The sequence below is a fragment of the Nothobranchius furzeri genome, chromosome 2, assembly GCF_043380555.1.
Source record: "Nothobranchius furzeri strain GRZ-AD chromosome 2, NfurGRZ-RIMD1, whole genome shotgun sequence".
Taxonomy (NCBI): domain Eukaryota; kingdom Metazoa; phylum Chordata; class Actinopteri; order Cyprinodontiformes; family Nothobranchiidae; genus Nothobranchius; species Nothobranchius furzeri.
The window spans coordinates 93,462,572-93,476,927 of NC_091742.1; the positions used below are offsets into that span (position 1 = coordinate 93,462,572).

At 41.5% G+C, this 14,356-nt stretch overlaps 1 protein-coding gene across 1 annotated transcript in view; it reads left to right on the plus strand.

Moving 5' to 3' along the window:
- Positions 1 to 4,137: 4,137 nt before the first annotated feature.
- LOC129163062 (gastrula zinc finger protein XlCGF57.1-like) overlaps positions 4,138 to 14,356 on the plus strand; it is a 42,690-nt gene continuing 32,471 nt past the window's right edge. The window contains exons 1-3 of the mRNA XM_054739998.2: positions 4,138 to 4,392; positions 4,536 to 4,648; positions 7,486 to 8,004. Coding sequence (XP_054595973.2) covers positions 4,639 to 4,648; positions 7,486 to 8,004 — 529 coding nt within the window. The 5' untranslated portion in view covers positions 4,138 to 4,392; positions 4,536 to 4,638. The remainder of the gene's footprint in view (positions 4,393 to 4,535; positions 4,649 to 7,485; positions 8,005 to 14,356) is intronic.

Sequence of the window (14,356 nt, forward strand, 5' to 3'; positions counted from 1 at the left end):
TGCAGACTTCACCTTTCAACAGGACTTGGCACCTGCACACAGTGCCAAAACCACCAGCACCTGGTTCAAGGACCATGGTATCCCTGTCCTTGATTGGCCAGCAAACTCGCCTGACCTTAACCCCATAGAAAATCTATGGGGTATTGTGAAGCGGAGGATGCAATACCCTAGACCCAACAATGCAGAGGAGCTGAAGACGACTATCAGAGCAACCTGGGCTCTCATAACACCTGAGAAGTGCCACAGACTGATCGAGTCCATGCCACGCCGCATTACTGCAGTTATTGAGGCAAAAGGAGCCCCGACTAAGTATTGAGTGCTATACATGCACATTCTTTTCATGTTCATTCTTTTCAGTTGGCCAACATTAGAGAAACAAACATTTTTTCATTGGCCTTTAGAATATTCTAATTTTCTGAGATACCAGATTTGATGTTTTCATTGGTTGTCACCTATAAATATCAAAATTAAACGTAATAAACATCGGAAATACATTGGTCTGTGTGCATTGCATGAATATAATGTACAAGTTTCACGTTTTGAATGGAATTACTGAAATATTTTCAACCTTTTGATGATATTCTAATTTACTGGCCAGCACCTGTAAGCACATGGTCAGACCAGCAGACTTCTAAAAGAGATAGACCATTTAACAACAGACCAGATGAGAGCACAAGGTCGAGAGTGTGTGAGTGCACATGAGTTGGAGCATGTACAGACTGGGCCAAACCAAAAGCATCAATTAGACTAATAAAATCTGTGACAAATGGTTTTTCCAGACAGCAGATGTGAATATTAAAGTCTCCAAGAATGAGAACACGTTGATATCAAGTGAAAATCTCAGCTAGGAGAGCAGAGAAGTCAGTTATGAATATAACGGGGGGGGGGGGGGGGGGGGGGGGGTAAATTAACTCACAAAGGAGGGGGGAGAAATTGCCAGTTCAAAAGCACTCAGTTCAAAGGAGGTAATTTCGGTGGAAGGAGGAAAAGGGTTAGAGGTAAATGAAGATTTAAAAATAGTTAAAAGGTCTCCTCCACGGCCGCATTGTCTTGGAGAGTTTATGACTGAGCATGCAGGGGGGAGAGCCTCCGCTAGAACAGCTGACTCACCCGGGGCGATCCAGGATTCCACGACGCAGAGAAAGTCCAGCGCTCGATCACGGAAAAGATCCCTTAGTATAAAAGTTTTCTTTCTGATGGATCTTGCGTTTATAAGAGCAAAGCTGACAGAGGTCGAGTTTTGACGTACGTTCCGAGTCGTGGAACAGACTGCTGATGACGTAGGCACTAGGAGAAGGTTTTCTGGGCAGATTCCACGACAGCGCAGCACCATTGGCACAGAGCGGATCTGTGGGCCCGCCAGATCCCCGGGCAACTCCAACGGGATCAGACATGGAACTGCCGGATTCAGGGAACGCCAAGTGGAACACAGACTGGGCCCCACAACGACTGAAATCCTGAAGGAGGCAGGTGAGCGGGCCAGAAGACCTCTAAGCTTCACCAGTCGCCCGGCTCGACAGCCGCGACGTCAACGCTTCCAACCACGGAAGAGACACGGCATCCGGCACAGGTAGAGAGGAGGTCCAGGGAGCAGCTTGCAAGAGGTGTGATGTAAATCCTTCACGGCAGGTGGAGAAAGGCACACTGCCAACCGTATATCCAAAAGAGTGGAGCGATCATACTTAAAAATTGCAATTATCGGGGCAAGTTCAAAAATATCACTAAAAACAATAAGAGACTGCGAGGTGGACGGCCGGCCAAAAACACTGGCGCCATCTTGCCACACCCACTCAATGTACTGAATGGACCTATAGGTGTTAACCTAGTTTTTTCTTGTCCAGTTCAATGGAATGGAGACTGAAAATCAACTCAAAGTCCAGAAAAACATGAAAGTTCCAGAATGATTTGTAGTTGGCCAGATGATTTCCTCATCAGGTTGCAGCTTTCACGTAATTTCTTGTTGATTCTTGATCTTCAGTCTCTCCCTGAGAAACCCATTGTGTGTGTGTGTGTGTGTGTGTGTGTGTGTGTGTGTGTGTGTGTATACTTTCTTTGACATTGAATTTGGTACCATTAGTTTACCCGTTTAATTATAGATTCACTAGGATAAATACAATAAAGTTTATATCTCACCAAATAAAATATCTACTAAGGAATCACAATGTAACCATAGAGACACTACTTGGTTATTTATGTTCTGTGTGTGTGTGTGTGTGTGTGTGTGTGTGTGTGTGTGTGTGTGTGTGTGTGTGTGTGTGTGTGTGTGTGTGTGTGTGTAGTCAGTGACTTGATGCAACCTGCTGGGTTCCTTATACAGGAAACGTTTTACTGACTGGCTTAATGAACTGACCTGTATTGGAATGATTACTGTGTGAAGTGCCTTGACATGACTGTTGTTGTGATTTGGCGCTTCATAAATAAACTGAAATGAATTTTATCATGACCAAATCATCTTAGGACACGTTTCCTGTTCCTTTTGAGCTCAGCAGTCTGTTCTATACCTTCACTAAAACAATTAGGTTATGGGTCAGAATTGTAACAAAATGTAGTGTACTTGTTTTTTCGGGGCTTTTGACGAAACCATTAAAAAAAACAAGAGAAACCTGGCTGCAGACCTCCACTGTCAGGGTGCTTCCGTTGGAGGCTCCTGTTGGGTAAAAAATCTGATATTCACCTATTTCTTTTCAAGAGTGTTGTTCTGTCAAACAGAGTTCATTAGCCTCATTCACATTTATAGTGGTAAATACAGTATTGGATGCATGGAAGATGATTTTGTCTGGGAACCATCTGGTGTTGTTGTCTTGCTCCTGCCGCAGGGAAAGTCGACCTTGTAAGTCTGCAGTTCTGTTATCACAAAAAGCTCCCTAGTGAAGTCCAGACGGAGTGTTTCTCTGAAACTGGGAAAGTTTGCTGTCTGTGAAGGGGATGGGTGTGGTCATCTTTAATGAGTGTGTGCTATGTCATCTGTGAATAAAACCTTTTGATGAGCTCCTGCTCGTTGAGAGACTAACCAGACCTCCCACAACTGGTGTGTTTCTTTTTTCTCTCCGGTTTTGCAAAATCTGATTATTGATTATTGGTGTTTATTGGTAAATGGTACTGATAACAATAATATCTCTAACCCCCTTGTGTGTTTTGGACTTTCTTTGAGGTACGCCTGGATTGAATTAAATAAAATACCTAACAGCTCCACTGTCAGGACGGGAAATGCACGGGATACATTACAAAATAAAACGGCAAACATACTTACACTTGTAATTGATAGGTTTCAATATAAAATATTACGTAAAATCTATCAATTATTTCTCTATAGTTCATATGTAATTGTCATTTAACATGCTTACGGCTGTAATTTTTCAAAATGAATTAACGAATGGCCGGGATAGGTTTCAACATAAAACGCTAACATACTTCTGGTCGTCATATTTCTAAATAAAATCCCGAATGCTGTTTCGGTCGAATCGCTCTCCTCACAAACACATTTATGTTTTAATATTACGTAAAATCTATAAATTATTTCTCTATCGTTCTTATGTTGTTGTCATGTATTTAGTAAACCTAGTTTTGTTTGTCATTTTTATTGTGTGTTTTCAGTTTTCCTGTTGCAGAACGTGGTCATTATGATATATTCTGTCATAAACTAAGACGTAATATCAAAAAATGAATGCGTTTGTGAGGAGAGCAATTCAACCAAAACAGCATTCGGGATTTGATTCAGAAATATGACGACCAGAAGTATGTTAGCGTTTTATGTTGAAACCTATCCCGGCCATTCGTTAATTCATTTAGAAAAATTACAACCGTAAGCATGTTAAATGACAACTACATATGAACTATAGGGAAATAATTCATAGATTTTATGTAATATTTTATATTGAAACCTATCAATTACAAACGTAAGTATGTTTGCCGTTTTATTTTGTAATGTATCCCGTGCATTTCCCATCCTGACAGTGGAGGTCTGCAGCCAGGTGCTTTTGGAGAGAGGAACAAAAAACATTACGACAAATATTTTGTCTAAAAAACCACCAGCGGAAGTTATGTATGAGAGCCAGGTGTGTTTTATTGTGCTCCAGCAGGTGGCGGTAGTGCACCTTTACGCTGGTCACCGACCACCGGAAGAAGCAGAAACCGGAAGCTGCTAGCAGAGCTAGCTTGTTGTTGTTCTGGTGTGTGAGGAGAATATTTGAGGCTCTTCAGTAAAAATGTCTTCACTTCAGTCTCTGGGAGAGTTGATCAGCTAAAGCGACTAAGTGCTCTGCTGCAGAAATCTTCTCACCAGGCTGTGGAAACTTTCTTCTCCTCCTCAACAACTTGGTGGAGTTCTTTCCAGAACCAGAGAAGATATTCTGCGGTCTTCGTGACAATCGGAGCTCCAGAATCAGGTTGTGGGTGAGAAAAGCTTTTCTCTAGACTTCCTGCCCTCTGGATCTGCTGCTGTTCCTTTGGCCAGAACCAAAGCGTTGGGTCTTTAATCTCCTGCGTTGTTCTGAAGCAGCATCTTAATCAGCTCTCCTGCTTTGTTTCTATTGCAGCTGTTAGCTAAACACGGCTAAAGAAAACCTGCTACCACTTCAGGATCATCCATCAGCTGGGACTGATTCATCGTGTGTTCTTCACCACCTGGACCTGGACAGCATGGACACAGGTACTGGTGGATGAATGAATATATTGTCAGTCTATTGTAACCCTGGCGTCAGATTAAGTTACCACTTATTCAAAAAATAATAATAAATAGGCCAGACTCTAGGTCCAACAGGATTACCCTTACAAATTACCAGTGAGTGGGAAATGGAATAGCTGGATCCAAAGAATGAGCAAAAGAACACAGTTGCACCAGATTTGCAATTTTATATAGAAATATGAAAATAGAACAAAAATACAGCAGCTGCAATAGACATATAATTAAACAATTAGGCATTTCCCCCTATATCAGTAAACCTAGTCAGGTAGAGCTCAAAGTCAATCTTCTATTTGGTCGTAGTCTAGTCAAAAAGAAAGTCTCCTCGGTCTTGTAAAACTCAGGTTCAGTGGTCTGAGTGGTTACCACTGGAATGTTGGCTCAGTATAGAAGAATGATGTTCTCCTGATCGGGATTCAGTTCAGTTCGGGCACAGGCTCGCCATCTCCATCCGGAGAGAATCCAGGACTCCAATCCACTTCAGTCCCGTACCGAGCATAAAAACCTAGCCTGCACAACAATAATGCAATTATTGTTTACAGCTAAATAAAATTCTCATCTCTTATTCTCACAGCTATAGCTTTTACAGTCTTTTCTTTCTTCATCCTTCACATTACCATAGTAACCATTTACATGCATGTACATTTCTTTTCTCAAAATACATTTTGGCAATACATGAAACAGTTTTTAACTCACGTAACTAATAGTTTTAATCTTGTTTTTTTTTGTAGAGTAATACAAAATACAAAAATTACACAATAACAATATGATAATCAACAAAACTGACGTTTAAGATCCACAATGTTCACATTCATTTGGAAAAATAAAACAATAATAATAATTTGTTCCCTTATGTTAGCAGAATTACCATTAACATCCATTAAAATGAACTCATGTGGCTGGCCAAAGTCAATTAGCTTTAGTTAGCGGGTTGCTAGCAGAGCTTAGCGAGCACATGGCGTTAACTCACCAAGATGAGGTATTAGCGTGCTTGAAGCACCAGCACAGCCACCTGGTCTCTCTAGCGTGGGCTCCACACAACCCACTATAACGTCCCCGGCTCTCTAGGAGAGATGAGGTTGGGAGAAGTAATAAAAGGGGTGTGTGGGTGAATTAATAACGGAGTGCTGTGTCGCTAAAACAAAGGATTTTATTACAAACAATATTTACAACAATAATAAATATATATACAAAACGAAAAGGAGCTATATACAAAAGGGGAGAACAAAAAACGCCACCCCAGAAGGTGGTGGGGATTTAACAACCGAGAATAATAAGAGCTTTCCTGATAAGCAGGAAACCTCTGGGGAGATCCAAAGTCAAAGATGTTCCGAAGCCAAATAGTCAAATCCTAAATATCCAAAATCCGAAAGAGTGTGTAAACCAAAGACTAGCGAGCGAAACAAGTTTTTACCAAAGAAGCATCGAGGAGAAGAGAATAGTATAACCTCAAGAAGAGTCTACACTACCCGGTACCTTCTCGCCGAATGAGAGGAGAGGCGAGCCTTTTAACAGAGTGACCAGGCATGACTAATAGAGAACAGCTGCAAAGGGAACCGGATGAGGAGGGAGCTGCGGGGATCATCTAGTGGCGAGCGTACATAACACCCACTGTAACACATAACCTAACGTTTTCAGTTACCTTTCTCAGAGGCCTAGTGGTAGAGTGTCCGCCCTGAGACTGGGAGATCAGGGTTCGACTCCTGGTCGGGTCGTACCAAAGACTTTGAAAAAATGGGACCCAATGCCTCCCTGCTTGACACTCAGCATTAAGAGGGTTGGATTGGGGGGGTTAAACCACCAAATGGTTCCCGAGCGCGGCCGTGTCTGCAGCTCACCGCTCCCCCAGGGGATGGGTCAAATGCGGAGAACAAATTTCGCACACACACACCTGTGTGTGTGACAACTAATGGGACTTTAACTTTTTAAATTAGCCGTCTAGAAAACACAAATACTCTTAAACTTGTGTTCTGTATAAATACCAATAAAAGGTATATACGGCTCGACGTTTTTCCGATTCTCGACTCACTTTTTTTTTTACAGCAGCAACCCAAAACGATCTCCTAACACATAGATTTTCTGCTTCCTGATCACGTGACGTGTACTTGTACTTCTCTTGATGTGGCACACCTGTGAGGTGGGATGGATTATCTCAGCAAAGCAGAAGTGCTCACTATCACACATTTAGGCTGATTTGTGAACAATGTTTGAGACAAATGGTAATATTGTGTATCTGGAATGAATTTTAGATCTTTAAGTCCATCTCATGAAAAATTGGAGCAGAAACAAAGGTGTTGCGTTTATATTTTTGTTGAGTGTGTGTATATATATATATATATATATATATATATATATATATATATATATATATATATGTGTGTGTGTGTGTGTAAACAACAATAAATCTCCCAAAATGCTAATTAGTAAGATTCCTTTGCTTTGTAGTGCTCTAGCCTGCTGAGAGCTTAAAAGTGAAAGATTGTTACTGACAGCAGCTACATCTAAGTGTTTATTCATTTTCCTTTTGACTGAATAGTTGCTGATTTTATCTTGGAGACGTTTCTCCTCACATAAGCTTCAGATCTAAAGCTTGGGTTGTGAGTAGGAGGCTTAGAAGTTCTGGTCAGAAACAAACACGCTGATTGTGATGGAAGATTTTATTGTTCCTAAAGTAGAAATCTGTTTTTATCTAAATGAAGTTCATGTTCTTGTTCCTTTTTCCCACATCATGTAGCCAGTATCACTCATGGTGTAAATATAAAGGTATGGTGGTCTGTAACATCATGTGTCTGTGTTTCCTACAGATGTTCCACAGCTGGCGCTGGTTAAAGAAGAAGCTCCTGAAGAACAGAGTGCTGGTGTGGACCAGCAGGACCCAGAACACCTCCACATAAAGGAGGAACAGGAGGAGCTCTGGACCAGTCTGGAGGGAGAGCATCTCTGTTTGAAGGAGGAGACTGAAGCTGTCGGGTTTCCTGTTACTGCTGTTTCTATAAAGAGTGAGGATGATGAAGAGAAACCTCTGGTCTCACAGCTTCATCAGCAGCAAATAGAAGACAGAGATGTTCCAACCAGCAGCTCAGCTGACCAGATGGCAGCAGAAACTGGTGGAGGAGCAGGAACTAGCAGGAACCCAGATCTGAACCCTCATGAACAAACATCTGATTCTTCAGAGACTGAAGTTAGTGGAGATGATGATGATGATGATGATGATGATGATGATGATGATGGTGTGAATCTGGACTCTGAGCTGTCAGACTCTGGGTCTGAAACTGGAGATGAAGATGATGACTGGAATGAGAGCAGGTCTTCTGAGTCAGATGGTAAGTCTGTCAACAAGTTCTTCACAAGTGGTCTCTCCAGAGACACGTGAGGGAGACAAGTCATCCAGCAATAAGGTCTTCAGGCTGTTTGGTTCATAAGAAATGTGTTAGAGTGCAGCAACATGTAGACTCGTGCAGGAAAGTCCAGAAGAAACCTAAATCATTTAGTCATGATGAGTGTGGAGAAAGGTTTACCTCAAATGTAAATAAACAAATCACATGAGAGTCCACACATAGCAGCTGCTGTTCCAGAGTATGGGCCAGCCTCATCCCACCCATACTCTGCTTCTGGCCGCTAACAAGATGGCGCCTGTGTTTGGAATAGCCACAGGTCCGTTTCCACATTCCCGCCTGGCCACGGGGCAGCGCCGTGTCTCCGTCCATGTTTCCTCGGGTCTGTTTATCCTGGTTCTTCAGTGGTTTCCCTTCCTGTTCCCTCCATGAGTGGACTTTACACACCGTGGATCTGACCTGCTAACTCCAGCTGTTTCTGCTTCTGGCAGGATCCTGGTGTAGGTACCCAGGAGTCCAGATGCTGCAGGATGAAGTGTAGAGCCATGCTGATGGTGTAACGTGATGGAAGTGGTTACTTTTACTGAATGATCAATAAGATGTGATATTCCATCTAATTATAAATGATCAATCTTATTGGTCTTTGAATATTTGATTTAATACGACCTTAGGAACACACACTTCATATTAATTCAGACAGAGTCAAGAATATAGTTTATAAAAATTAGTTTAATTTAGGGTCGGGACTTTAACGAGTTAATTACGATTAATTAATTAGAAAAAAATTAACGCATTTAATCGCAGCTTGCATTTCGAGCACGGCGGAACCTTTGTCATTGCACAACTTCCTCGTAGACTGAATATCACTGACGCACACAACAATGCACAGCGCTAATGGCTACTGAAACGGAATAAAAACAGAAAGAAGTTGCCTTGCTTGGACTGATGCAGGATTTAGGAAACCCGTCCGCCTCTTTTCTGAACTTGGAAAAACAAACTTCCAGACAACAACGGAGTCCGTGTCGCGGACATTTTTCAGAGATCGTCTCTGCCGCGGCTGCCCGGTGGCACCGGAAACTTTACAAAAGTTGCGGTAAGCTGTATTTTTAACATTTACGTAACATCTGTGCAGCACTGAAAGCACCAGACAGAATAATTCTGTGCCCTAACAGTAGTTAATGAAAGTAGTCAGACAAACGAGAGGCACCTGGCTGCCGCTGGGAGAACGCTCCGTGTTCTCACTACTCTGTAAATAATCACAGACAACGTGTCTTACAGTTGAAAACAGAAGTTTAAGTTAAAACAGAAACACTCTGAAACTTTTCTGATGATTTTCTAAACAATTCTGTTGGGGAGTTATACGTTTCTGAGACGAGTCGCTGTCTAAACATCACATGCATTACTATCATTAAGCAGCGAGGTGTGTTGAAGCTGTCATCAGCTAAGGGGCGGATGCTTAAGTGTATCAGGGGCAGCGAGGAACGAGGAAGTTGTGATCAGGCTGGAGATCACACCTGATTCACTGCTGCAGGTGTGAATCTGCGGGTCTGCAGCATCCCCTTCTTAACGTGACATCAGGACTTCCCATGTAAGGAAGGTCCGCTCACCTGTTCGTCACATCATTATTTCCTCGCCATGACCTTTTATCTTCCCATCATCCTCCAGTCATCCAACTGGAACCAGTTAGTGTTCCTGATCATTCTCAGAATATGCCATGCCTGCTCTGGTGTTAAAAGTTAGTACATTTAAGTCCTAGATCATATTTGTGCCTGCTCTACTGTCATTTAGAAGGATTATTATTTATATGTGTTTTTACTACATTATGAGTAGAAATGCTAATAAAAACTCCCAATTATACAAAAAAGTGAAACAGGAAAAATCAGAATCTGGTGCAAAGTCAAATTTATTTCAGTCATTCAACTAGACAGAGAGACTATTTAAAGAGCAAGTAACGTCTAAATTAACTTTTTTTTGCTGATGAACTGTATAAATGAGTGTGTAATAGTGTTTTAAATGTGTGTATTCATTATTTTAGCATTTTGGTGCATTTTCTTTAAAAATTCTGCCTAAATACTACAGTATTGCACCACCTTCAGCTTAAAACATAGAATTTGACTCATTTTGAATAAATTTTAGCCAATGGCTAAAGAGTAAGATACTACGTAAACCAGTAGAGTACTACGTAGCAGCTCTCTGTCAAAGTTATAAAAGCATCGAGCGTCTCGGCCACGCCTTGTGGCGAGTTGGGAGTTGGATTTGCAAGCGCGTGTAGGACGGTTAGCCGTAGTTCAGCATTAGCGTATAGCATAAGCATATCCTAGTCTTAAGCACAGCTTTTAGTGTTATACATACTTATTTAGTGTTAGTTTGGCTGTTGGATATTGTAGTTTAGTTGGTGTTTGGCTTTTAGTGTAATTAAGAAAGTAGTTCGGGTTTATTGCTCCATATCGTGTTAGCATAGTGGTGAGATGGTGTTGTGTAGTATGGTTGCGGTGGCTCTGTGGGGTTGCACCCCTTTCCGCTGGACTTAGAAATTAGGCGCCAGTGGTTGCGCACAATCGGTGTCTGGAAAAGATTCAGCTCCCGCCTGGTGCTGTAGTTTGCAACCTGCATTTTACCTGCGATTCTGCACGTCTCCGTTTGAAGAGGGAGGCTGTGCCCACCGTGGCTCTTCCGCGATTTAGATGCAGCCCACCGACTCTGCTCCCCCACCACGGCGGGCTCCAGTCTGAGGTGAGTAAGCTAAATAAAAGCAGGAGACCAGCTGCAGACACCAGAGGACCTACAACCAAGAAAGCAGCTGGTATCAGTAAATAAATAATGAAATCAGGGCAGTTTTAGTGGGCTGAACACATTACAGAATAATTTTCTCATGTGGTAGTTTCATAACTTTCTATGCAGCAGACTAACTTGAGCCCAGGACTCCTGGAGAGCTGCTATTGAGCACGTTTCAGTGGATTTCCTGCTTTAACGGGTTAGATTAGCTGTTAAGCAGCTCAGCTATTTGTTGCTGATTAAAACCAGATGTGTTGAAGCAGATAAACCTCTAAAACATGCTGAATACTAGCTCTCTAGGGCTGTGGAGCTAATCTGATGCTATGGCTAACGGCTACTTACCATTCAGAGCTGGTTCTGTTGGGTCGGTTCCGCTAGTTTCAGGCAACTCACAAGCTCAAAACAATAAGGCTCAGGTCCGCTTGTCTCCTTCAAATAGACTTGGTCCCTTTCTTCTCAAGTGTCTGGGTAAGGAGGGGGAGAAACGTCCTCCACTTCTAATAAGTGCTCAGAGAGTGAAGGGAGCTAGCATCGTCTAGTTAGCCTTCGTCTTCGTCACTGCCGCGGCTCCGCCCTCTCGGTCCTCCAGGCAACACCTACTAATGTTGCAGTTTTTAAAATTGATACGTGGGTGGAGTAAGACTCTGAGGGGGACATTACCACGTCTTTAAGGTGTGTAGTCCTCATCACCGCCGTCATCAGTACCGCTGTCCATCTAGATGGTTTTGTCCTCCTCTGAAGACGAATCAACTTCTGGTTCTCTGGTGGCCATGTGTCATCTGATGACTCTATCCTGAATACACACAAAAAAAGTTTTTAGTATGGAAAATTAGACACATTTTGTTAACATCTGAATACTTACACAGAGTTTTGAATATTGTACTCTTCCTCGTCAATGTTTTCGTCAATTCCCACAAAAGATAACCTACAAAAGTAATTATTGGTTACTTTTCCTGACAAATGTGACAGCCGTATACAGATAAAACCTTCTACTTAAATATGTGAAGATCCTTCATTTTCAGTTTCACCTTGTTATATCACCTCCTCCAAATTTTCATACCTATGAAAATAAATTACAAGCACAAGAATATGATTAGAATCAATACATATTTTGTCATTTTGAAGGTAATAGACCTCGTCTATTGGCCGCCATCATCACCCTCTCCTTATCATCACCCTCTCCTTATTTTTCTCCCTGTACTTATCACGCATTTCTCTGTATCCACTGAATTCCTTCTTTACAAATAATTCTGTCTCTTTCTTTACCTTTTAAAACCACAATTGTGTTATTTTTTCTCATAAACTTTGTTTAAAATAAAAATATAAATTTTTATTTATATTTTTTTAATTTTGTTGTGAAGCGCCTCAAGAGTTTTATCTTGAGAGGCGCTATATAAAATATAGTTTTACTTATTTATTTATTTCTATACATTTTTTATAGTCATTCGTTATCCCATTTCCAGAATTTCTTCAAAATAATCCACCGCTAACTTAAAACAAACAGAGGCAAAACAGCTGTTCCATCGTTGGCCAGATGCTGAAAAAAACGCATAAATCTGGCTTTGTTTAAGTTTCACAAATCAGGGAAAGGTTTCACAAATCCCACACTGTGTTTTATTTTATCTGCTATTATAGTAGAATAATTTAGAACAGGTTTGAATAGTGTAGGGGCTGTACTTCTTGAGCTACAGCTGTTCCATCGTTGGCCAGATGCTGAAAAAACGCATAAATCATGCTTTGCTGAAGTTTCACAAATCAGGGAAAGGTTTCACAAATCCCAAACAAGGTTGTATGCAATCTGCTATTATTATAGAATAATCTAGAACAGGGTTGAACAGTGTGGCTGTTGTAGTTTGTGAGCTAGAGCAGATTAAAGATGGTCAGAGTAGAGAAAAATTGGGTGTATTGGCCCTTTAGCCGTTTCCCGAGTCGGAAGCTAACTTTAGCCTCGTACTGATATGGCCTATAGTTAAACGCCACACTAATCATTAGCTCCTGTACAAATATAACTAAAATCCCCTTTCGTTACTCAAACTTCTTCCAAATATAGCATAAATAGTTCAAGACTAACATCGATTCATGTCGACTTAGCATTCAAGCTAATGCTACATTAGCCAATAGGACACAAAGTATACAAAGCTTGTTTGCTCTATTACTTCTTTCAGTGAAAGAAAGATTTTAAGTAAATTTATCTGAAAAAAAAAACTTACCTGTCCAAAATATACTTTGCCAACTTCATCCGTTTTCAGGCCGCGTAGATCACGAAACAGTGAGCCGAGTGAGGCGCGTGACACTGTTGTGCTTGTGCACGCTGAGATCTAATGCTCGTTCTCGATGATTGACAGCTGCCCCTGGTGGTAATGCAGCGCTATAGAGCTCCGGGAGTTGACGTCACTTCTCCCGGCATGCAACAGTTCAAATGGAAACAGCGCCATATTGGCAGGTAGAAGCCGGCAGCTGGACTATTTGTTATTGTCAGAAAACTCAATCAGACAGGAAATATGGTAGATTCCTTTTGTGCCCCAGGATGCAGAACAGACGCGGACGACATAAGGAATGAGCCATCTACAGGATTCCCCAAGACCCGGAGCGCCGCAAACGTTGGATCATTGTAATAAAATGCACTAGTGACCGGGCTGAAATGAAACTGTGGGATCCCGAGAGTAAAGGTTTTCGCTTATGCAGCGACCACTTCATATCAGAATCAGGATGGGTTTATTGCCATTGTCAGTGAACAAACAATTCACAAACTAGGAACTTGCTTCGGTACTAATGTGCTACATATAACATGAATAATAAGATTAAAAATAGAATAAATATAATAAAAAAACTAGAATAAAACTTTCATCTATAAAAAATGGCAGGTAATGGTAACATGGCCGATAACGTGACTTTGTGTCGAGTACAGAAGACTAGCATGGTTGTGTGTTTATAATTCAATTCAAGTTTATTTATATAGCGCCAAATCACGACAAGAGTCGTCTCAAGGCACTTCACATAATAAACATTCCAATTCACAGTTCATTAAGCCAATCAGAAATAATGTTTCCTATATAAGGAACCCAGCAAATTGCATCAAGTCACTGACTAGTGTCAGTGACTATACAGCAATCCTCATACTAAGCAAGCATGCAGCGACAGTGGAGAGGAAAACTCCCTTTTAACAGGAAGAAACCTCCAGAGAATCCTGGCTCAGTATAAGCAGCCATCCTCCATGGCTCACTGGGGATCGAGAAGACAGAGCAGGCAGGCAGGCAGGCAGGCAGGCAGGCAGACACACACACACACACACACACACACACACACACACACACACACACACACACACACACACACACACACACACACACACACACACACACACACACACACACACACACACACACACACACACACACACACACAAAGACAAGTAATGTGTCTATAGTTATATTGTGATGTCTTAGTAAATATTGTATTTGGTGAAAGATAAACTTTATTGTATTTACCCTAGTGGATCTATAATTAAACAGATAAACTAGTATTAGCACATCAAAAGTCAATGAAAACAAAAAGTTATTATCAG